At 35.9% G+C, this 22,556-nt stretch overlaps 6 protein-coding genes across 17 annotated transcripts; 4 read left to right on the forward strand and 2 right to left on the reverse strand.

The window, feature by feature from the left end:
- The first annotated feature begins 62 nt into the window (after positions 1 to 62).
- LOC114541769 (ubiquitin carboxyl-terminal hydrolase 22-like) lies at positions 63 to 4,424 on the forward strand. Its single transcript, XM_028561570.1, has 15 exons — positions 63 to 298; positions 389 to 521; positions 978 to 1,091; positions 1,247 to 1,351; positions 1,460 to 1,626; positions 1,834 to 1,981; positions 2,063 to 2,296; positions 2,430 to 2,517; positions 2,620 to 2,686; positions 3,015 to 3,074; positions 3,189 to 3,277; positions 3,351 to 3,413; positions 3,714 to 3,798; positions 3,917 to 3,981; positions 4,294 to 4,424. Exons 1-15 carry the CDS (start codon positions 188 to 190, stop codon positions 4,337 to 4,339), a joined length of 1,575 nt encoding a protein of 524 aa, XP_028417371.1. The 5' UTR covers positions 63 to 187; the 3' UTR covers positions 4,340 to 4,424.
- On the reverse strand, positions 4,395 to 6,315 carry LOC114541770 (coiled-coil domain-containing protein 166-like). Of its 2 annotated transcripts, none has more exons than XM_028561572.1 (7): positions 6,103 to 6,315; positions 5,815 to 5,868; positions 5,634 to 5,688; positions 5,349 to 5,493; positions 5,171 to 5,250; positions 4,880 to 5,056; positions 4,395 to 4,769 (listed from the first exon to the last, which is right to left on the reverse strand). In XM_028561572.1, exons 1-7 carry the CDS (start codon positions 6,210 to 6,212, stop codon positions 4,500 to 4,502), a joined length of 891 nt encoding a protein of 296 aa, XP_028417373.1. In that variant the 5' UTR covers positions 6,213 to 6,315; the 3' UTR covers positions 4,395 to 4,499. The 2 variants fall into 2 exon arrangements, with proteins under 2 accessions (XP_028417373.1, XP_028417372.1); XM_028561571.1 differs by having other exon boundaries at positions 6,091 to 6,315.
- A 185-nt stretch (positions 6,316 to 6,500) lies between these two features.
- Positions 6,501 to 8,146, reverse strand: LOC114541773 (armadillo repeat-containing protein 7-like). The gene is made up of 7 exons (XM_028561585.1): positions 8,007 to 8,146; positions 7,762 to 7,860; positions 7,536 to 7,604; positions 7,368 to 7,434; positions 7,224 to 7,294; positions 7,029 to 7,120; positions 6,501 to 6,825 (listed from the first exon to the last, which is right to left on the reverse strand). Exons 1-7 carry the CDS (start codon positions 8,140 to 8,142, stop codon positions 6,805 to 6,807), a joined length of 555 nt encoding a protein of 184 aa, XP_028417386.1. The 5' UTR covers positions 8,143 to 8,146; the 3' UTR covers positions 6,501 to 6,804.
- Positions 8,147 to 8,194: 48 nt separating this feature from the next.
- LOC114541772 (ribosome biogenesis protein TSR3 homolog) lies at positions 8,195 to 10,939 on the forward strand. 2 transcript variants are annotated; one of them, XM_028561584.1, is made up of 8 exons: positions 8,195 to 8,344; positions 8,447 to 8,508; positions 8,719 to 9,055; positions 9,296 to 9,365; positions 9,470 to 9,573; positions 9,737 to 9,818; positions 10,530 to 10,595; positions 10,850 to 10,939. In XM_028561584.1, the coding sequence occupies exons 1-7, from the start codon at positions 8,230 to 8,232 to the stop codon at positions 10,576 to 10,578; spliced, it is 819 nt and encodes a 272-aa protein (XP_028417385.1). In that variant the 5' UTR covers positions 8,195 to 8,229; the 3' UTR covers positions 10,579 to 10,595; positions 10,850 to 10,939. The 2 variants fall into 2 exon arrangements, with proteins under 2 accessions (XP_028417385.1, XP_028417384.1); XM_028561583.1 differs by lacking the exons at positions 10,530 to 10,595; positions 10,850 to 10,939 and adding an exon at positions 9,997 to 10,518 and having other exon boundaries at positions 8,197 to 8,344.
- LOC114541775 (cornifelin homolog B-like) lies at positions 10,856 to 13,269 on the forward strand. The gene is made up of 4 exons (XM_028561586.1): positions 10,856 to 10,945; positions 12,414 to 12,521; positions 12,623 to 12,762; positions 13,001 to 13,269. Exons 2-4 carry the CDS (start codon positions 12,416 to 12,418, stop codon positions 13,091 to 13,093), a joined length of 339 nt encoding a protein of 112 aa, XP_028417387.1. The 5' UTR covers positions 10,856 to 10,945; positions 12,414 to 12,415; the 3' UTR covers positions 13,094 to 13,269.
- A 94-nt stretch (positions 13,270 to 13,363) lies between these two features.
- Positions 13,364 to 20,370, forward strand: LOC114541771 (TNF receptor-associated factor 3-like). Of its 10 annotated transcripts, XM_028561578.1 has the most exons (11): positions 13,364 to 13,622; positions 14,789 to 14,790; positions 16,588 to 16,734; positions 16,943 to 16,994; positions 17,081 to 17,179; positions 17,386 to 17,550; positions 17,828 to 17,980; positions 18,385 to 19,087; positions 19,211 to 19,929; positions 20,037 to 20,173; positions 20,247 to 20,370. In XM_028561578.1, exons 1-9 carry the CDS (start codon positions 13,614 to 13,616, stop codon positions 19,453 to 19,455), a joined length of 1,575 nt encoding a protein of 524 aa, XP_028417379.1. In that variant the 5' UTR covers positions 13,364 to 13,613; the 3' UTR covers positions 19,456 to 19,929; positions 20,037 to 20,173; positions 20,247 to 20,370. The 10 variants fall into 10 exon arrangements, with proteins under 10 accessions (XP_028417379.1, XP_028417377.1, XP_028417382.1 ...); XM_028561576.1 differs by lacking the exon at positions 14,789 to 14,790 and having other exon boundaries at positions 15,888 to 16,734; XM_028561581.1 differs by lacking the exon at positions 14,789 to 14,790.
- The last annotated feature ends 2,186 nt before the right edge of the window (positions 20,371 to 22,556 follow it).

Below are 22,556 nucleotides of genomic sequence, written 5' to 3' on the forward strand. Positions count from 1 at the left end.
GCGTCTTTTTGGTATGCGCAGTTGGTTAAAATACGTTTGGTGCGCATCCGCGTGCTTTCACAGTTTTTCATGTCCTTTCCTGTCCGGTGTAAAAAGTTAAATGACGAAGTTTAATGTTTTCCCATGACGGTTTTTCTGCCGCTTTGGCGGCTTATCCTTTACTACAGTTCAAAGTAAGCTTTAACTCATGGCTTCTTGTAACCATTTAACTCAATTCACAAAGGAATGCTTGCCAACTTACCGTAAAGTTTGTGGGTGGTTTATCGTTGGCTCTTCAAGAAAAACCCGGCGTGCAAAGGTAAGAGATGCTTGTGTTGTATTTTATGACTTTTTGTTCAATATGCTAGTAATATTCCGTGGTATTTTATACGTTTTTATTATTTTCAAGGCGACACGAAAGTGTGACGACTGTGACACATCGTCAAATCGTCTTCACTCCTGTCTATATTGTGTTTATTTTGGTTGTTACTCTGGCCTCAAGCATATCCATGCTCACGCGAAGAAGAAAGACCATAAGCTAGGTAATTCGTCCCTAAACCCTCAAAATCTAACATATTTGTACTACGTGACATAGAAATATGTGGATTTGGCTGTTGTTGCATGTGAAAAGGTTTAAGTGATTTGATTTCTGGGGATTCCCCATACTATATACTATTTTCTGACTTTATTGTATTTGACTAAAATGTACTGGTGTACATTATTCACCCAATAGTTCAAAAGCCAGTTTCTAGGGCCCACTGATTAAAAATGAATCGTTGAATCACATGGTTGCTGGACTAGCACAATATTTTTAAGTGGATTGCTAATTTAGGTTAATTGTCTTCATGAAATAGCCTGACATCCAACACAGGTGAAACTGCTTTGGTAGTATTCAAAAACTACACCTTTGGTAGTATTCAAACCGTATTGAACCTGGTCCAGGTAATGCCTGGTTCAGGTAATGCCTGGTTCAAACCTCATGTATCTCACTTTCGTAGCTGTTGACCTGACCTATGGTGTAGTGTATTGCTTTCTCTGTGGCGATTATGTCCATAATGAAGTTCTGGAGAAGATTCTTCGTGAGGAAAGAGCCAAGGCGTGGAGGTCCTATGGTATGTTTTTATACATTTTTACACAAACTGAAGTTATTCATGATATACACATCATTTCTGCAGTAACATTGGGTATACAAGCAAATTTTAACTTTTCTGGTCACTTCACAATACAAAATTATTGGTCTTATTTTGTTCGTGTTGGGCAATTTCAGGAAACAAGACTGCTCTTTATGAGCAGTGGTTGCCTGGTAGAAGAGATGTTGAACTTCTAAAACGAAATGTGAAATATCAGAGGGTCTGTGATAACTCAATCATAGGTAAGTGTTTTGAGTGGGTGCAATTTCGTGCATCCTAACTTTGAATGACCTGCTTTGGTGCATGATATGAACCAAGAAAGAACAACTTTTAAACTGTTTGTTTTTTAGGCTTGCGTGGTCTGATCAATCTCGGCAATACTTGCTTCATGAATTGTATCGTCCAAGCCTTCACCCATACACCATTGTTGAGAGACTATTTCTTGGCTGACCAACATAAGTGTAAGAAACAGGATGGAACATGTATTGTATGTGCCATGGTCTCCTTATTTCAAGAGGTATGAACTGAATATTTGGGTGATTATTCAGCATTGCTAGTACTAACTTTATATAGAATAATTGTGATCAAGTTGGATGAGAGTTTTCTGTAAAAACCAATTATTAATTGAACTAGAAATAGACTACACATGATACTAAAAGAAATATAAAAAGATTGCAAACATAAAGTGTAAGCTTCATATCTTTTTCATTTTTCAACTTCCTAGTTTTATTCTGGTGAAAGAACACCTCATATTCCTTACAAATTGCTTCATCTTGTGTGGACAAATGCTCGACATTTAGCAGGATATGAACAGCAAGATGCCCATGAGTTCTTTATTGCTGCCTTGGATGTCCTTCATCAGTATTGTAAAGGTAGATCGATTGCTGGCAGTTTGAGTCAGACAGTTGGACCCAAATTAATATTGTCAACAACTTTTTTATTGCCATCCACAGAGGACTGTGATGATACATTGAAATCAGACAACCCACATCATTGTAACTGCATTATTGATAGAATATTTACTGGTGGACTGCAATCTGAGCTCAAGTGTCAAGTTTGCAGCAGCGTGTCCACGACAATCGATCCGTTTTGGGATATTTCATTAGATTTGGGAAATGCCTTGAAAAATGGCAATGGAAAAGCATTCATTAGTTCTGCAGGATCTGTGCCAAGTCCAACTCCATCAGGCAAGTTCAGGAAAATTTATGCATCATAGAAACCTTTGCCAACAAAAATAGTTTTCCATGCATTAGGAATTTTTACTGCAGCTAGCTCTTACAGCTCTCTTGTAACATGAAATGTCTTTGTTTTCTTGAATAGATGATTATTTACTGTCATGCACACCTCCTGAATCTGATCATCTGGATGAAAGTTTTGTTCCAAGATCACTAATAGAATGTCTACAAAGGTAACCTAGCCCTTCAATTAACTCAATTAATTTCATTAATCCTTTTTTCATTGATTCTGCTTAAGAGCTTGTGAAATAAGCACAATCCTGTTTTTTATCCAGATTTACTCGAGTGGAAAGATTGGGAAGCGAGGGTAAAACAAAGTGCAATAAATGTCAAAGTTATCAGGTGTGTATAGGTCAACTGAATATTTCTTACTGGTGTGTTGTAACCTAGTGTGGGAGAGTAACAGGATATTAGGGTATTAGAGAGTAAGACGGTTAGAGAATTAGAGAGTAACAATAAGGTTAAAGAATTAGAAAACGACATAAAAATATTGAAAAGCAGCCTTAGGTGATTAGAACGAAGCTTAATTGATACAACCATCATTCAATAAATACATTAGCAGTAACTTATGATGTAATGAAATTAGAGAAGTTCAGGGCAGGGTACTTGTGATAAAGAATGTGAACATAAGAATTGGAACATTCCATGATAGATATAATTATATTCACAGGAAGCAACAAAGCAACTGTCAATGAAGAAATTACCAATTGTAGTTTGTTTCCATCTAAAGGTAAGCCTAAATATTGTGCTTTAAAAGTAATGAGATACTTGTCAACTTTCTTGGAAGAATCTTCAACTTCCTTGCTATCATTTCTCAACATATAAACTTCACATTTGTTTATAGCGCTTTGAACACTCAAAAAAATCTAAGAAAATTTCCTCCTTCATCCCTTTTCCAGTTGAACTGGATATGAAACCATTTATGTCATCAAGGTAGGACTTAGTTAATTACTCAACCTTTTGTTTCACTGTTTTATAAAAAAACTTACATTATTTCTCATTTTAGTGACCAGATGGAAAATGTAAATATTGGGACTTCAAATTCTTCGTGTTCATTGAGTGATTATAGGTATATGAATCTTCATACAACTATATATATAATTGTGTTGATGACTCTGGGCATGAATTAATATTCTGATAGTGCTACTGATCTGTCAGTCATCAACACAAGTGTAAAATATCAATGCTTACTCACTATCACAATAATTTATCCAAGCTTTTTTGGGAATTCTTTAGCAGAAATTGCTAAGAATACTTGTCAGAATTGTTCTGGGTTCATCAAAACTTGTCTGAACATATATACCCCTTTGGGTACATAAAAATGAAAGAATGAGCTTTTATGTAATTGCTGATAATCCTTTTTTTATAGATATTCTCTATTTGCTGTTGTCAACCATAGTGGTACACTAGAAGTTGGTCATTACACTTGCTTTGTAAGACAGAAAAAAGATCAGGTAGCAAAATATAGACCTGTCTGTCATAATTTTGTGTAGTAGTTTACCTACAGCAAGTAGTGAGAGTCTCAAGGTCAGGCAGCTCACAAGAAAATTTTTATTTTGATATGTTTTTCAGTGGTTTAAATGTGATGATGCTTGGATAACCAAGGCAACAGTGGAGGAGGTATTAATGAGTGAAGGGTAAGTCTTGTAATAAAATCCAAAATGTGCGGTGGCCAAGAAATGATTTATGACAGCCAAGTTTTATAAATACATATATCAATGTATGCAAACAGCCACTGAGAGACTTTGCAAGTGAACTTCCAGGCATGACAAGTTTGAACTACAAGAAGGATGAGACTAACCACTCAGAGAAACCCCTGTCATTTTTGGGTGGTTTAGTTGTCCTGATAGACCCTGATGAGGTCTTTCTTAATAAAAATTTGATAAGTTGTCACATTACAAGTATTGTTAAATACATTGTTTTGTAATTTGGCATTTCTCATTGTATAGGTACTTGTTATTTTACCACAAGCAGGTCTTGGAATATGAGTATTAACATTTATTGGATCATAAGTCAATATATAAAGTCAATATATTGACTTTTGATACAATGCCTTTAGTTAGAAAATACTCACATTTTTTGTAAATATGTTTCTAATTTTCCATGCAAACCCCAAAACATGAATACATCATTCAACAATAAAATTCAACATTTTTCAAATTCTATGATTTATATTATTTGAATATGTTGTCTTTTCATCGATTCCAAAAGACTTGTACAATCTATTTTGCCTTGTTCCTTGAATCCTGCTCAAATCCTTGCCATATTGCAAGTCTCTCTTTAATGTTTTATGTTGTTCTTCCAGCTGTTGTCGTTTCTCATGAAGCCCTCGAGTTCTCCTGATCAATGCTAGCAGTTCTTTTCGTAATTTTTGGTTCTCTTCTTTTACACATTGTGTATGGGTGATCATTGATTGTTTTGCTTCCTGTTTAGGAGAAGATAATTTTATACAATTGTTACATGCAAGGCAGATATATTGAACATGTTCTCAGGGTGTGTGCTAGCTTGCATGTTCTTCAAGATTTTATTGCACACCTGATTAGCTTCTTTTGTCATCGTTTCAATTCTGGCATCTGATTGATCCTGAAATTGTTTCTTTTCTCGCAGAAACTGTGCCTTGAGTTTTTGAATGGATTCTGAATGTTTTGCACGCATCTGTTGAACTTCATCCTCCAATGATTTAATTTCAGCTTCTTGATCGTGTTGTAGATGCTTGAGAAACACACAATTGTGACATTAGTTGCTGAAGAAAGATCATCTGGCTGCTCTAAAAAAAATGCATGGCAACTAATAGGAGATCATGGTTCTAATTTAGGAGTGGCCAACCTGATATTGTTCAAGTTCTGTGAGCTCTTTTTTGGCTGTTGACAATTCTGTTTCTTTCTCAAGCATCTGGTCTTTTAGCTCTACATGGAAATTTAGGATGTCAACACTACAAAGATGAATATTTAACTAAACTGGATTCCCAGTTTAATAGGATTCTTTCAGTATCTGCTTCTCTTACCATTTTTCAGCTGTTCATAATATGCAATCATTTCCTCCTTTTGTTTTTGAATTTTGCTTAGTTCACTTTGATTATTATCATTGAGCGATACAATTGCTGATTGTCTTTTCTGTGTCTTTCTTGACATGTAAGCCATGTACTCGTGCTGTGTGGATCATAAAATGACAGGTATTATTGTCAGGTGTAACCACCATGGTGGGACTACACGCTTCTGTGTTGATGGCTACAACAAAAGGTTTGAATAGGCACTATCATCTCTATAGCATAGTCAACTGGTAAACATACACTTTCTCGTCTTGTGTTCTGTGCTTCCTCCTGCAGCCATTCATTTTCTTTTCGACTGCATGCAAGTATTTGTTAAAGAGAAAATCTTTGAAGAGCAGCAGCATGACAAAGTGAAGCGTACCAGTCAGAGGCAAGAAATATAAAAACCTTCAGAAAGTTAAGAGAATCTTGAAAAGGATACAGTTCATCAACATTTCTCTTCACCTCCTTTAATTCTTCAGTTATTGCTTCAAGTCTAAATATCCAGTTTAATAAACAATTTAAATCTCTCAGTTCAAGCATCAATTTTGCTTGGAACATTAAATTTAAACTTATTTGTCGGACTGACTCTAAAGAACCGAATTTGTTTCGTATGTTCTCAAATAACATTTATCGTCTATACGTTTGTCCACAACTATCGTAGCGTTAGTACATCTTATGCGTGATGCGTCTAGTTTAATTTTGCGACTTCAAAAACCTTTGTACTAACTGTTGTGATAACAATATTTCTCGCTCTGTCGGCTTTGAATCAGCCCTGTCGTCGTCACCTTCGGCGTTGGCATTGCCCTTCTTCGCCTTTCCTTTCTTCTTCGGCGGCATATTTGGAATACAAAACTCAAAAAACTTTGTAAAACCTTTTTGGCATCAAACTCCTATCTTTGTCTTCCATCTTGTTTTCGTGATATACGTTGCCTTGGTAACATACTATATTATGTCAAACAATGTCAACTCACAGTCTAAACTAATTAGTTTATACGTTTCAGCATGTATGTTTGGTTTGCCTAACGTGCACGTTTGAAACGTAAGAAAACGCGTGAAAACGTTTGCGCCGAACGGTCGCTTGCAAATGGTAATATCTTGCTTTACGTCATGTTATGATTACTAAATCAGGCATTTGATTGGTTAATTATTTCCTTCACTAAAATTGTGCCCTCCATATAGGCACAGATTAGCTATAATCTGTGATATAGGTGAATTTCCCAGAGTCTCAACCCTGTTTTGTAAATATAATTTTTATTCATAAAAAGAAGAGAATTTACAAGAGCACTGCTTAGTTCATTCATAACAATATGCTTAATTTGTCTTCTTTAAAAGCATTGTAACTGCTGTGTCTGTTCCTAAATAGGTTCAACAACAGTTGATGTGATATAAAATGTTATAGCTGCCCACACTGGGGCACATTTCCACATTTTCATGTTGTTTTCCTAAAATTCTAGAAAATAAAACACATGAAGGAATTGTAGGTGTCAATGCAAATAACGCAGTGCCTAGCTTACATTTTAAACCATTGTCTGCATGAGCAATAAGCACTTTGTCACATTGCAAGTAAATATAGCAGACAAGCTTGATACCAGCCTTAAGTCCTTACTGCAGATATACATGATAAAATGGATGGGAAAATACATAGTATCATACCTGTAGATATATTTTAGCAAGGTTAGCTAATCTTGTGTTTGTTGAAGTGGAATATGTGATCATACACTCAATAACTGCTTCAGATGAAAGTTCTGTAAAAATTGAATAGAAATCACAAAATTTTCCAAGCAAGATTACCAATGCCATTGATAAACTGAACCTTTTCATGCATTTCTCAATGATCGAATAAAGCACCTTCACTGGTTTGATTGTTCTTGAGATATATCAGAGTGGTGATGGCAGAAAGAACAGTCTCCTCATTTGAGCTAAATCACAACACAGAAGTGTTATTATTAAATTGCCACAATTTGCCTTTTGATTTTGTTAAGAAAGTTATACCTGGATAAACAATTAAGAATCTCTTGTATTCCATCATTTTCTAATATAGCATTCCTACAGTCTGGATCTAAGTTTTAATTAAAAGAAACTCACTTATATTATACAAGCATGCAGTAAATTCTAGAAAAAGCAAAAATGAAACCGGTTTCAAAATAATAACAACTTTACCAAGGCAATAGTTACAAAGTCCACTAATTCCAAATTCAACATATTTTTCATTTTCTTCACTAAGCATATCTAAATTACCAGCATATCTATATTACCAGCATATCTATATTATATGTTTATTGCATTATGAGAAAGTCTGGACCTAGTATAGTTCAATAGTATTGTGGGATTATAACAATGTAAATGGTGTAATTATAGAAGGTCTCTCGCAGTTTCTTTAACTTACCCAAAAATAACTCAGCTACATTAAGCTTCTTAAGATGAGGGTAGTTTATTGGATCATAGGCAAAGTTGGCAAGGTTAGCCAACACTTGATACTTGGCATCTAGAAATGAAAATCTGTCTGCTGATGATAGGCAATTATATCCACCCACCTCTCACTGGATACCCTGAATACCCTCTCGGTAGCAATCCCCCCCTCCCCAAGGAAAAATTTGTCCATGCCAAAGTGATGCCATGGCTAGCAAGTACCATCACTCAAAGTATCTTGAAATTCTGTCACCAAAGCTTGTAGGTATTGAAATCTGTTCAAATCATCTCTTCCTGTCTTGTTGTCAATATATTCTTGGGAGGAAAACATCATTAAATCATAGATATCAGATATCATAATACTCCAGTGATATCACGGGATATATATCGTCAATCGTCATAGTACTTTCAAAACCCACTACAACATGAAGTATTAGTTTTTAAAATGATCAGAAATGGAAAATGGGAAAAGAAGGGAAAGAAAGGTGGATGGAAAAACAGAAAAAAGTGGGAGAGCGAGGAATGTTGTTCTGCTTTAGATAAACTGACATTGGATGAAGGTAATTATTCATAATTCTGTTTTTAAGATCTCATTTTCTATATAATTTTCATATGTATGCATGCAGTATGCCATGTGAAGTTGAACTTCAAATTTCTTTCAGAGCAAACAGATGAAAAAAAGAAAGATTTTGGACGAGGTCTTCCTTTCCCTTTGTTAATGTGGGTTAGTTTCATCATTAATAACTCAATTTTATTGCACTTCAAATTTCATATATTTAAGATATATACAGTTAGTATTAATGCTATAAGCCTATAATAGCTTAATAATTATAATGGATTGCTCAAGTCCTAAAGCCTGAGTGCAATCTAAGTGGATCGCCAGAGTAGGGTAAAAGTAGATTTCCATGATGAATGACATGCAATATTTCTAAAGGATCTAGGACACTGTGATCCGAAGAAATGTTCAGGACGTAAGCTTGAAAGACTTGGTTTTGTAAGATCATTAAAGCTCTCCCAGAAAGCTCATGGTATAATTCTTAGTCCTCTGGGACAGAAATGTTTGTCTGCAGAGGATGTAGACATTGTGGTACAATCAGGTGTTGCTGTAGTTGACTGTTCATGGGCAAAAATTGATGATACTCCATTTGGTAAAATGAAAGGTGGACATGCTAGGTTGTTGCCGTATTTAGTTGCTGCTAATCCCATCAATTATGGTCATCCATGTCGGCTGTCATGCGTTGAAGCATATGCAGCAACATTGTACATAACAGGTAACTTGAAAACCCATAATATTCATAAAATATCACTTGCAGTGATCCTGGATTACTTGCGCTGGGAAATATCATCATTATGTCTTAGTTTATTCACTTTGGTGAGTGGAATGATTAGAAATTATTTAAAAATTTTCAAATTATTCCCATGCTGTTGGAGATAAACATGTCAATAAAGTATTAATAAAAGTATCAGCAGGAGCTAGGTCAATATGAGATTATTTGTGGTATTTTTGGCAGGATTCAAAGATCTTGGTTCTGAAATACTTAAGTGCTTCAAATGGGGTAAAGGATTTTATGATCTTAACAGGTATAAAGTTAATGAATCTCTTTTTTTGTAATGTACAGGTACCTGATTCAATAATGAAGTTATATTTAATTGAGATAGGTAAATGCAAGCTTTTTTTTCTTTAGGGAATTGCTGGATATTTATTCTGCATGCAAAAACAGTGGGGAGGTAGTTGAAGCTCAAAACAAGTGGATAGAAGGTTTAAGAAATAAGCAAAAGGAAGGCAATAGTAAGAATATATTAATCGTATCAGTGTGTGATCGTATATATCTTCATTTCTTCACAATGTTACAGTATGGGTTGTAAAATTATGTATTAGTATAGAAAACTATGAAAAATTGACTAGCTCTGACTCAAATGTTTAACTTCTCATATGATATATGTTGTAACAGGTTATGATATGACTACAATTGATGACTCCAAAGAACACTGGAATCCAAATAGGAATTTTGTTGACATTGAATCATCCTCCAGGTGAGAATATAATAAACTGTTAATTAATACCTGCTGTGCTTTGCTGGTTCAGAATCCAAATTAATTATCATGTTTTAGAGATTATTTTCTTATGACAAGGAATGAATATTTCTCAGCAGTATATAGAGAAGTGTCTACAATGTATTGCAAAATACCACCTCAGACTTTGTTGTTTCAGTGAAGAGGAAAGTGAGTTGTATGAAGAAAATAGTGCAGAATGTGGAGAGGAAAGTGATGATGAAAGTAACAGGACTACAAAAGAAGTGGTTCAGAGTGTTACAGACAGATAAGATAGTTACAATGTTAACCTCATTTGACAGCCTGGCTTGTCATTCGTTGTTGACTAGTTGTGTGGAAAAAACCAGTTTGACTGAATTAAAATCATAGTTTGAGCAACTCCTGGCAACTTGTATTGCAAGTTGCTAAAAATAAAGAACACGTAAAGAAAACAATATGAAAAATTAGCACTTAAATGTACCACTTATGTTCAAATGCATCTGCAATGTATTTATTATTAATTCAGCGATAGCCATTGTTAAAAGGGGTAATTGTCATTTGAGTTCAAGTGGATAATTAAGTTACTCAGGCTTGAAGTTTTAAAATGGAACATTAAAATTCAAATGTAACCAAAGGCTTATCTTCTGAATTCCTGACACAAATTTTCATAACAAGAAGAGAATTATTCCAAAGGAATACGATATTTATTTTTAGAAAAGTTGAGTGGAGACTGGAGAAGGCTATCAATATGATTATGAGCTGAACTCAAGTGATGCGAAGGTAAAATTGATGTTAGAATTGCAAGATGTTACGTTTTCTTGTTCTTGTTTCTAAAAACTACGACATCTCCGCCTTGAGCCTTTTAAAAATTGAGCTCCTTATGGCTTATATATGTAGTCACAACGAAACGTTTTCTCATGGTCTGATGGTCCTTACCATGATTATAATTATTATAAAATATGCAATTATTGTTGTTTGGAATTGCAAATGTTAATTTAGTTTCCATATAAGGAAAATCGTTAACCATTTAATAGGCGTTGGCATTCATTCGTCAAGAGTGAAGAGTTGTTGCTTGAGCGCTTCTGTTTAAAAAAGCTAGAAAAATATCTGAATTGTTCTTCCTTTTGGAGGTAAGATATTTCATTTAACATGTTTGTGGTAATTTTCTGTTTCGATTGTTTGAATTGATCTTTCTAGCGTGGGTCAAGTGCGGCTCTGCTTCGGCCCAAGTATGCTTTTCCTTTCTAAAATTGTTCGAGACGACGAGATGGTCTGTTATTTGTGCGACAAAAATATAATAAACTAAGGAAGCGAAATCTTCTTGTTTAACGCCTGGAAAGATAGCGAGGTTTCTAAAATTGGGTAAAATAATATATGTTGTGTGAGTACGCATTTAGTGTGTTGTAATACTGAGGCGTCGTATTACTGGCAAAACAAACACGTCTGTTTCTGTTGCCAATACACAGCTGTGACTTGCTTGAAAGCTGTATAATATTGCCTAATGTATTGTAAAATTACGAGATGCTAGGTTGTACCTAGAAGATGGGAATACCTGCTGCCACAGGTTTCAATAATCTCAGTTACGATCAAGTGTAGATATTACCAGCGATTAATTTTCTACAAGTGATTTTTTGTCTTCAAGTATTCTTCTGTATACGCTTTCAAATATATCACTAGAAGTACATGCGAAGTAAGAATTGTCAGTTTTAAAATATCTATTATCGAATATCATTAGATTGGTTTGTTAATTACGATTAGGGATTTTTATATACAGCGTTTCAACTTTGGCTGCTCAAATTGCGACCGTGTAATAATTTGCAACCGTGTAATAATTTGCAACTTTCATTTCGTAAAAAGTAGACTGCCGCTTAGCCTGCAACGCTGACTATATATTGGGGTCTTAAATTTTAATGTGCTAAGCGAAATACAATTCAACGTATTGCATTATTTACGATATGCACTTTAAATGATTTATTTTGTTTTTTCTTTAAATTCATAAACCAGCGTGATATTGCACGCCTGTGTGTTGAAAGATGCATCAAAACACTTTGTTTCGTAGCAGATGTTACATATCGAGGCGAATACCTTTGAAGTAACTTCATCACCTGAATTTACCTACATTGTGAACTGAGAAAATTAGTAAATTATCACAGACACAGTTCGAAAGCACTACCTAAATTGCAATTAGAAAACCAATTACAAGTTGTTCGAATTTCAGCAATTTGTGTAATTTGTTGTATTTACATGAAAGGTATGCATTATGCATCGCGAAAAAGATAATGGACCTGGTTAACTCCCAAATTCACTATACACAAGGCAGCCGTGATTGTTGTTTATACGTTGGCCATTTCACACGGTTCCTGCTGCGATTTTGTGACTGTGTGCAGTTTCTTGCCTTTAATAGACCTTAGAAGTGGATAAGTTGTGAATGCGTAGATAGTCATAGCGCATATATAATTATTTGGAGTACAGTCACAAAACCTTTTTCTTAAACCTAACATAAGAAGACAGCAATGACGCACAAAAATATATCTAAACATGTTTATTTCTGGTAATATTTCGGGTAACAAATCGATACTGTAGCTGCTTGTTTTTTAGATATGGCAACACAGTTCTCTACTCAAACTGTCACGGTCACAACCCAACCTGGTGGTCTGCGAAATTGGAACAGTAGTCTTTTCTCGTGTTTTGATGACATAAAGACCTGTATGTACACGAAATATACGAATATTAACTATCTTTTGAATACACTATCTACCCTTGGTACAAACGTACAACGCATTAACGCCCTCTAATCTATCTTTCAGGTCTTTGTGGATGTTGTTGCAGTTGCTGTCTTGCAATTCAAGTTGCCACACGTATGGGAGAAAGCTGTTTGTTCCCGCTCTGCTGTCCAGGAGCTCTGCTGGCCATGCGAGCTAAGTTGCGAGGAGAACAGAACATCCAGGTATATATATATATCGTATCCTAAACCCAGGGGTCTTCAGGGGTAGCCGTGAAATTGATGTTCCCGGAATTGAGATTAATATTCCCCATGACCATAGCCATCAAAGTAGTCCAGCGATCTTCTGCATTTGAAATTCTCTTTAATATTCGTCAGGGATCTGTTTGTTGCATGCTTTGGAGGCAAGTAGTTGGGACAACTTACTTACCCAACAAAGTGACCATTCCGTTTCTCTTTTTAGGGTGATTTGTGTAATGATGCGATCGTTGTTGAATGCTGTGGTCCATGTGCTCTTTGTCAAATGTCCAGAGAGTTGGATATCCTTGGCCGATAAAGTCTTTGTTCCTCCTCCTAACTCTGGCATTTCTTTCGCAACTATGCATATATAAACATGTTTTCCTCGCAAAGAACGTATTTTTAATTAGTGCCAAGTTTATTTTGTAGTACGGATATGATGTCATATTATGAGTACTACCTTTTTTGTAAGCAATAAATGTCTTTGCTAACTTACAAAGCGATATGTGGCCTGGGTGATCCTAAGTGTTATAATTATTATTTGGTATGTTGCTCATCACGAGATTCTTTGCGAAAATTCTCTTCCAAATTTACTTTGTTGTGATTTGTATTCGTTGTAGGAAACATTTTTATTCCTACTTGTTCTGAGTGATGCTCGTGTTTTATAAAAGATGGTTTGTAAGGAATGAGAAAAGCCAGAATTTGTCATCAGTAAAACCAGGAAGCCTGGTGTGGCCTGGTGCCTGGTCAAAGGTCAAAACGTTGGCGCCAAAATTTAACCGAAGCGAAGATATTGCTGGATATTGCTGGTAAAATATTTCCCATCTCACAAAGAATTTATGCAAAAAGTAAGGAGCAAATCAGATTGTTTATGTTTGTTATATTATGTTTATGTTATTTGGTTATTAGTCCGAGGTCAGGCGAGCTTCAAATGGTGCATGTGAAATAGTGAAGTCTGGGTTTAATTACCTACAACGAGATTTTGTTTACTTAATATAAACCTAAATTCCTTTATTTCCTTTTATGTCATTGCATGCTTTAGTAGAACTAAATTATTGTTTTCAAAGATATTGGGCTGATACATTATATCACGATTTTGTTTTAAAATCGTAGTAAAATCGACGAGGTGTAGCCAATTTTAGCCATGCAATCGATACATTGTCCCTACTTGACGACGATTTGGCGGCAAACGGGAGATTTTCGAATGAAATCTTATATTATAGAGTATATAGACCTATTATTCACTTTGTTAACACATTCAACCATTTAGTTCACGACACATACTTCGTATATACAATTCAATACTTGCATACTTTTATTGCACGAAGGTCTGGTAAGAAAATATTCCAAGTCATAACGCCGCTTGATTCTCTTGTCTGATGGGCTAAATTTGGCATATTACCACTAGTGCGAAAAAAGAAGGGAAATATCTAACAAAGTATCAAATATTGCTTCTGAGATAATATAAATGTTCAGATTGCAAATGTTAGCAGAATTTTATATAGGACAGAAGGTTAGGTATTTTTGCAAGGATTTGAGTTGCCACGACTGAAATATCCTTGATATCCAAACATCAGTGGGGTTACAGCTCTGTTGGCTTATCTTTGGCATCAAATTTTCTTGGAATTTTTCCTGAATCTTGGAGAAGGAATAATCTGTATCTGCTGGCAGGGTTGCATAGAGTGCATCTTGTCCACATTTTGCTCACCAGTGTGGCAAGTTGTTGGAAGTACCACATACAAGAAAAAATTGTCATTACCATCTTCGCCGCTGGTGAAACAACGAGGAAGCTTGCAGGCAATTTGTATTCCCATGGAAGCAAGTATATTCAGGCGCAATGCCCTCAATTGGTCTGCTTTTCCTTGGGCAAAGTTGTGGACGTATTGTTCATCTTTATATGAATATTGTAAATATGCCTTGACATTCTGCTTTTGAGAATCCCATGCTGACAAGGGAAGAGTTGTGGCTGTGTTGCAACATTGACCTAATACTCCTGAATTAAAGAACCTTAAAGAAGTTAACTGGTTAGTCATTTTTGGCAATCATTTGTCCATCCATCTTTAATTATATTTTAAGTTTCCTTTCCACCTAACAAGTAATGGTTAATATTCAACACTTTTGGAGGCAAATTTTATCCAGAATTTATCTTCAGCCACTTGTACAAAGCAGGACTCGAGTGTAATAAAAATTTGCAAAAAGTAAACCTTGAACCTGTAAAAGGAAGGAGCTGGTTTACACTGTGCCCTGGGCAAACTAAAAAGCAAGTCAGCGTTTTTCATCGACAATAGAATATAATTAATTCTTTTATGACGTAGTAATGAAACATAATCCGTCTCACAGAACAGAATTAAGTGCAAGTTTTCTTGTTCAGGTAGAAAGCGTACATAGACTTTGAACATTTTTCACGTTTTGTTCTCTGAGAATATCAAAATAAAAACTAGATTTTGTTCTCTGATAAATATCAACATAGTTCCCGGTACCCAGGCCTTCTCTCCGTATTTCGTCAACAATATTAATCCCTGCACAAGCAAGTCATGACCAGTTCAATGCTGCAGCTTGGAGAGCGAAGGACGTTAATTAAGGAAAGTTGTCATACATTGTAGAAACTTGATTACAACGAAGCATCGATATGTAAGCAACTTTTTATTTAATATTTTCTCGCAAACATTTGTGAAGATGGAAGAACGACGAAAATTTGGAGAGCCTGAATCTTAGTAGGGGAAACCCCTCTTGCACAGGAGAAATTGCTGAGCTGACGATTTTATATGGGCCAAACAATTGAATTTTAAAAGTTGACTTGGAAGAGGCTCGTTGAAGCAATGAAAGAGAAACCTTCATATTATTCCATACAAGTATTTCCTCTGAATTTTCAGCTTGGGTTTGCAAATTTTACCTCGGGCGAAAATCTTGTTTATGCTATTTAGGCTATGAATGGCATTCTGCATGTTTTGGCAAAAATTGCGAAAGAAAGATGACCAAGATGTTTTTAAAGACCGATTAATTCCTCCCAAGCATGCTTGAGTTATGCCAAAATCTATGTCTTTGAAAAATATGTTATTAGTGTCTTTTTTATTATATCCCCATTCACTTATGAATAACTTATGTTTCACCAGTCATGTTTCACCAGTTATCATCAAACGCAGCGACAGAAACCTACGAAAACACGCCAGTGGACGTTTTCTTTCTTTTGAAACAAGTAAGAGGAAAAAATATGGTTAGTTTAATGACTGATATGGACTTAGCCTCAAGGCCATGATACGATGAACATGGTAGTTTCCACTGGTAGACACGCTGTCGCTGGTTATCGTTGCATGGTTATACAGTATCAACGCAGGAGATTCCAATTCCATGGGAAATGTACGAACAATCTTTCTGAACAATCTTAGCTAACATGCAATTTTGAAATCGAATAGGACTAGTTAGAACTTATTAGAATGAAATATGTGAGATGACCCGTGATCATCTCAGACGGGAACATCTTTCCACTACGGGGTTTCAATGTATCTGCTGTAAGTATGGATGTATTGTATTAGCTGATGTACCAAGTCAATCTATTATTGTGTATTGTTAACCGAAAGCCACACCTCTTGAATATTACCTTTTTATACAAAATTAGAGGCTTAGCTAGGGCTTTCCCAGGAAATATTTAGCATGAATCTTGTCTCGAGTCACACTGCTGGCCCCCTCCTTCCCTAAAATCCTGGCTACGCCTCTAACTTACTCTGCAAATGTTTGCCTGATTGTATTTAATACCTAGCTCAGAAATATAATCAAATTATTGTTACTAGATATGAAACAATTTCATATTTCTAGAATGACTGGGACGAAAATTACGGACGGAGACCGAAAGAGAATTGACTCGAAGTTCATCTGCATTATTTGTCATTTCCTGTTGTTCGAACCAGTGCAGACCATCTGTGGTCATCTCATGTGTCTGTCGTGTTTTGAAACCTTGCTTGGGTAAGGCGATTTGATGAAAATTGTTCTTATCATGGTACCATGACAAGTGAAATGACATCACGAGAAAGTTGTATATTTTAGCAACTGTCGTCATATTATCGCTTGAAAATCATTATGTTCATGAAATGACGACGGTGAAACGTGAAGATGAAATGGGTTACTTTATGTAATACGGCAGGTTTTTTCTAAAAAAATAATTCTTTCTCAGGAGTTCAACTCCAAGATGTCCTGAAGATGGTGAAGAACTAAGTAAAGAAAAAGTGCGTGCTGCTTTTCAAAGTTTCGGAATCTGAAGCGCTTCGCCTGGGCACAATCGTGATGATAACGCCTTTATTTTCTTTTTTAGGCATTTTCTGATGCTTTCACAAAACGTGAGCTTAATAGTCTTGAAATACATTGTGCAAATCCCGATTGCACGTGGACTTCTAGCTACGATAAACTAGAGGTGAGCGTGCGGCTAGAGAAATGGAGAAAGCTGTGTTTGTAAATAGTACTACAGAATGGCGCAATTTAATAGCTGCAATCTTGAAGTTTATAACTTGAGATGAAAGATTGATTCCAAGATATCTGTAGAACTGCCAGTTTTTAATATTTTCCATTCCTAACTAACAGCCTGGCTATATAAAATCGATTATGATTTTTTTTATTTAGATCCATTCTCAGGTCTGCGAACATGCAATTATACAATGTGTCCATTCCCAGTGCAAGAATAAAATCAAACGCTCTCACTTGGGTGAACATTTGAAGAAGGAATGTGAATATCGGAGTGCTAGCTGTCAATATTGTCGTAAAGATGTTGCATTTGCCTCGATGAAGGTAACTAAGCAACTGCAGCGAAATTAACACTCAGTTTTAAATATACATGAGGAACGTACCAGACAGTTGGTTACTGAAGCGCGGTCATATTCTCATTGCATACCTGAGGTAAAATATTCACAATGATTATAAGCCCATGTCTTGGTCCTTGGGAAATTTACCCAACGATTACGGCTGTTTTTCTTGCGACAAGCAACTGGTATGAAGCAAATTCAGGGAACTGGTTGCGTAGTTTTTTCTTCGAACTCATGATAAGCCAAACTCATCCTCCCTGCAGGAACACGTCGCTACGAGCTGTGAAGCTGCACCTGTCACTTGCAAATATTGTAAACAAAAAGTTCTACGAAGAGACCTTGAAGAACACAAAAAGTTGGTTTGTGATGAAATTCCGGGAGAGTGTATTTTCAAGGCTGTGGGCTGTAATCAGGAGGTAATAGTTTGCTGATTTTCTTCTAAGTTCATTGCATATTTGCCCTCATGATTCTGTTTGTATTTATGCATGAATGCGATTTGTTTTGAATGAATAATTTGCAATAATGATAATACACTAAGTTTTGGACTATCTCGTGCAAGATAGCCGGATTCCATATCGACAAAATATATTTCCTCGGCTCAAAGCGAGGAACTTTGCTCGAGTCATCAAAATTTTTGTTGTATTTTCAGGTAATTAATCTATTCTATCCTCCCACTGCACAATTGAAAATACCCAAACAACCACATTCACACACATGTGATAAAGAATTCTTTAAGATTTCTTCAAATGTGTATTGTAAAAATAAAAAATTTATGGGTACTATCAATCAATTTCTTACATAAAATATTTATAATTTGCAGATTGTGAAACGGAAAGAGTTAGAGCAACATATGAGCAACAGGATCATCGATCATGTTCGTCTTCTACTGCAGTTCGTATTTACTTTTGCTTCCCAACTCAAAGACTATATTCCCCGTCCGGAATTCACCGGTATCATGCAGAAAATACGAAGCGACATCACCGAGGTTCGTTCTGGCGTCGCTGAAAAATTTGTCCTGCTTGTCGAGAAAGTGACTGGTCTTGAAAGACGAGTTGAAGGTTTGGAGTCAAACGGTCAGGGTGATGCAGGGATAGAAAGGGATTTTCATGAGCTGGTGGGGAAAGTTCGGGATCTGTCCACTGAATCAGGGAATTTACGTGAACGACTTATAACATTGGAACGAGAATTGAGGGAGAAATCTTTACATTTTGAACGTTTTCGAAGCAGAGCTGATCAAGTCGATGAAGCTCTTGCTCTGAATACAGTAAAAATCACCGACTTGGAATCGCAACGAGGACCAAGTGCACAACAACGTATCCATAGTTACAATGGTACCTTACTGTGGAAGATTGAAGGATATCAAAGAAAACGTCAGGATGCTATCAATGGAGTGAAGACGGCCTTGTATAGTCCACATTTCTACAGCGCTCAGTACGGGTATAAAATGTGTGCAAAGATCTATATGAACGGAGATGGATTTGGAAAAGGATCGCATTTGTCCTTGTTCTTTGTGGTCATGAAAGGTGAGTTGAACTACGTGAATCGAAATATTTTTCATTCATATCACTGGAAACAGAAATATTATTACTCTCACATTGAGATCACCACTTCTAACATTTACTAAAACATTGAACGTTTCTTAAAAGGTGATTATGACGCCCTTCAAACCTGGCCGTTTCAAAAGAAGATTACCATGATGCTCTTGGATCAAGGTAACGGTGATCACATGGTCGATGCGTTTCATTCTGACCCCCAAAGTTCCTCTTTTCAACGCCCAAGGTCTGATATGAACATCGCCAGTGGTTCCCCATTGTTTATGCCGATTGATCATTTGGATAATCGTCAGTATATCAAAGATGACGTGATTTTTATCAAGATCATCGTAGATTAAGAAGGCCTCTCCCCTCCTTCGGCAACCACCTTGACGCGGTGGAGGGGCTTGTGTGCCTCAATGATCCTCAAAGATTATGACAGGAGCACCCAAGACAGAGAGGTTGAGAGGCCAGACAAAGAGTAGCCGGGGTTTTTTTAAGGTTTCACCGAAGACGAAGTGAACAAAAAATAAATATTTAGTATTAAGTACAAAACCAATAGAGTATACTTTCCTCCGGTTGCTCAGTTTCAATTTAGATTTCATTTAAAAACAAACTTATATCGTTGTAGTTTTTAGTATGTTTGGATTAACTTCAAGCACATGTAAGTGTTAAATTATTTACGATCTTTTTCTATCCTATAGTAACAGTACTCAAATCTATATATATCTTTGAGACTTTAAGTGTAATCCTTCATGTTAGTTTTTATATAGCCCGCCGAAATAAAAAGTTACTCACTGGATTTCCTAAATTAGTATCATGCCTTTATTCAGGTAAAACTATTAAATGAATTTTTTGATATTCAATAACGGCTGAAAATGGATGCGTGAGGTTAACTGATCAAACACAACATAATAACATATTTGTATGGCTCGTTCAGCAATCAATTTGTCTGACAGCCAGTTTCATTAACTGTGGTTCTACCAAGACGTTTAACTGGTGACCTTTTGGTAGCATGGATGTACGGGGCAATAATTGGAGATACTTTTACAATACTATCATCCCAGACTATGACAGGTGTGTTTCATGATCTTTTCTTCTTCAGCATAACAAAATTGGCATGTGTTAATTTGTATTTACGTATTTATAGGGTTGCCTAGCAACGGATTTTGACGAAAATCAATACCGGTTGCAGAGAAGCTCAAGGTTCGCATCAATTTTATTGGCACAAAACTTCGCTTTTTGGACCAGTACAGACTCGAACAAGTCTAGACAAGGTTGGTAGCTTTTAATATTTAACCTAACGAGGAACCTTGAAGTGAAATAGAAAAAAGAAATAGTGGACGGTTGCGAGAATTTAAAATTTTCCCACTTTGAAAACTGGCATATTTAATAAATGCACACCCTGCTTTGTTTGATCGGGATAATAGATCAACATTTTAATATAATTTTAAGTGGGCAACCAACAATATAACATTTATATGCTTAGTAAAACCTTTAAGTCGAATACCCTTTGCTTCTGGAGCTGCGCGCCGAAGTCTATTTTTCGTGCAAACGGCAAATATTTGTTAGCGATTATGTCGGGTACTTACGATATCGTGTTACTGTTGTGTACGATATTTCTGTTTTACAGCCGTTTTAGACGTAAAATGTGCAATAAGGGAATGCGTTTTCTTAAAGCAATGTGCACCCTTTAAGTTTCTTTATTCCCGCGTTTAAAAAATCCTGTTAAAAACGCTCTTCTAACGGTTAAAAAACCTAATGAGTTCACGTCTGCACAGATGTTTCAAACTGTAGGTACCTGTCTGGCCAAAAAATGCTCTGCTCAGTGCTCACAGTCGGTGAAGAAACAAGTTCACTGTTTAACTAATTGCCTGAAATTTGCCGTAAATTTTTACAAAGACAATTTTGTATTTTGTAATGCATTTTCACTAACTCGCTAGCGGGTACCCATAGGCCATAGGCCATACAATATTCACATTTCGTTCATGCCCGAACCGGTATTATTGACAGTGGCAAACGTCTTATAATCCTATTTTTTATCTTCCGTTAAAAAAGGCAAGTAAATGGCGTACAAATCAGAGGATCTCTAGGTTCAATAGAATGGCTGTCAGATAGTTTTGTTCGATAAATGAAATTATAGAGTGATATTATTATACCTTGTCCTTGGACGCAATTAAACGCATTTGCTCGCATTGTGAAGAAAAGTGTAACGTTCATGATGAGACTACGAAACTGATGAAATTGTATCGATTCTGGCCGCCTGTTAATAGAAATTTCAAAGTATTTAATTGGTTTGTCCCGGCTCAGCGCCTGGCAACTAAAATTTTTTTTGAATACTGTTTTCTTTTCACATTAATATTCAATTTGCATTTTATTTGTTCAAAGTTTAAAGTTTCCATGCTTACAAAACATTTCAACATAGTCAACATACTCTGTCTCTGTTAAACGAAGTTGTCTTCTTTTTATGACACTATATACAGTTTATTTGAACGACAATGGCAACTCAAGTTACAACAGTGGTAACAAGCCAGCCTGGTGCTGCTCCACGCGATTGGTCGTCAGGTGTTTTCGGATGTTTTGAAGATATCAAGTCATGTAAGTTAGATGAACTTCCATAGGCATAGCCTAGGAAACTTCATAGCTAGTTCAGATTGTAAGCTTAAAATTTGTCGCCTGTGGAAACAGTGACGTGTAAAAGACGCTCTTGACGAAAATGAATTAATGTCGTTTTAGGTTTGTTTGGCTGGTGTTGTCCATGTTGTTTTATGATAAGTCTTTCACAACGTATGGGTGAAGGATGCTGTTTCCCGCTGTGTTGCCCTGGAGCACTGCTGGCGATGCGAGTCAAATTGAGGACTGAAAACGGCATTCAGGTTTGTCTCTTCTTCAATATCATCATCTTCAGTTTTAATCACTGTTGTATAAAATTCTTTACTACGTTTTAAAGCTAAATACTGTTACTAGCTAGACAAAGAGTTAATTACCTTTTCATACGACCTCCGGCTCTGAACAGTATTAGACTCGAAAGTTGAATGAAAATATTTAACTTTCTACCTCATGGAATCATTTGAAAGAATTTCATTTCCGTAACAATTCCGTTTCGCAAGTTTACAAAACACTTTTCAATCATAGCTGAAATATTTTACTTTTGTGAATTATTTTCAGGGTACGCTCTGCAATGATGCTTTGTGTGTCAGCTGTTGCTCTCCATGTGTCTCTTGCCAAATGGCTCGCGAACTCACAGCTGTTGGACGCTAAAAGCCCTGTAATCCTTTTTATTTTATACATGTCATGAAACAACGTTATATAATATACATTATACTCTTCATAAACCTGTTTTAGTAATATCGTTTAAAACTTCCGTGTCTTTATTCTTAAGCATGTATTTAAGCACGCGGTTCTCTAAAACTGCACTTATGTTTTTCGTGAAATATTTCGTCATATGGATATACTTTAT

Source organism: Dendronephthya gigantea, unplaced genomic scaffold (genome assembly GCF_004324835.1).
Source record: "Dendronephthya gigantea isolate DGI-Jeju-01 unplaced genomic scaffold, DenGig_1.0 000309F, whole genome shotgun sequence".
In the NCBI taxonomy this organism is placed as follows: domain Eukaryota; kingdom Metazoa; phylum Cnidaria; class Anthozoa; order Malacalcyonacea; family Nephtheidae; genus Dendronephthya; species Dendronephthya gigantea.

Bases quoted from the DNA above. Each gene is read 5' to 3' on its own strand.
- LOC114541769 (XM_028561570.1), top strand. From the start codon at position 188: ATGGCTTCTTGTAACCATTTAACTCAATTCACAAAGGAATGCTTGCCA. The intron at 1,627-1,833 runs GTATGAACTGAA...TCAACTTCCTAG, and splicing joins TGGTCTCCTTATTTCAAGAG to TTTTATTCTGGTGAAAGAAC. The intron at 3,075-3,188 runs GTAAGCCTAAAT...ATTTGTTTATAG, and splicing joins TAGTTTGTTTCCATCTAAAG to CGCTTTGAACACTCAAAAAA.
- LOC114541770 (XM_028561571.1), bottom strand. From the start codon at position 6,212: ATGCCGCCGAAGAAGAAAGGAAAGGCGAAGAAGGGCAATGCCAACGCC. The intron at 5,869-6,090 runs GTTTTTGAAGTC...CTGGATATTTAG, and splicing joins TCACAACAGTTAGTACAAAG to ACTTGAAGCAATAACTGAAG. The intron at 5,494-5,633 runs GTATGTTTACCA...TGATCCACACAG, and splicing joins AGAACACAAGACGAGAAAGT to CACGAGTACATGGCTTACAT.
- LOC114541773 (XM_028561585.1), bottom strand. From the start codon at position 8,142: ATGATATCTGATATCTATGATTTAATGATGTTTTCCTCCCAAGAATAT. The intron at 7,435-7,535 runs GTAAAGTTGTTA...ATTAAAACTTAG, and splicing joins ACTTTGTAACTATTGCCTTG to ATCCAGACTGTAGGAATGCT. The intron at 6,826-7,028 runs GTATGATACTAT...TTTATTTTCTAG, and splicing joins TTGCTAAAATATATCTACAG to AATTTTAGGAAAACAACATG.
- LOC114541772 (XM_028561583.1), top strand. From the start codon at position 8,230: ATGATCAGAAATGGAAAATGGGAAAAGAAGGGAAAGAAAGGTGGATGG. The intron at 8,345-8,446 runs GTAATTATTCAT...AATTTCTTTCAG, and splicing joins TAAACTGACATTGGATGAAG to AGCAAACAGATGAAAAAAAG. The intron at 9,819-9,996 runs GTGAGAATATAA...TTGTTGTTTCAG, and splicing joins GACATTGAATCATCCTCCAG to TGAAGAGGAAAGTGAGTTGT.
- LOC114541775 (XM_028561586.1), top strand. From the start codon at position 12,416: ATGGCAACACAGTTCTCTACTCAAACTGTCACGGTCACAACCCAACCT. The intron at 12,522-12,622 runs GTATGTACACGA...TCTATCTTTCAG, and splicing joins TTTTGATGACATAAAGACCT to GTCTTTGTGGATGTTGTTGC. The intron at 12,763-13,000 runs GTATATATATAT...TTCTCTTTTTAG, and splicing joins GAGGAGAACAGAACATCCAG to GGTGATTTGTGTAATGATGC.
- LOC114541771 (XM_028561576.1), top strand. From the start codon at position 16,565: ATGAAACAATTTCATATTTCTAGAATGACTGGGACGAAAATTACGGAC. The intron at 17,551-17,827 runs GTAACTAAGCAA...TCCTCCCTGCAG, and splicing joins TTGCATTTGCCTCGATGAAG to GAACACGTCGCTACGAGCTG. The intron at 17,981-18,384 runs GTAATAGTTTGC...TATAATTTGCAG, and splicing joins CTGTGGGCTGTAATCAGGAG to ATTGTGAAACGGAAAGAGTT.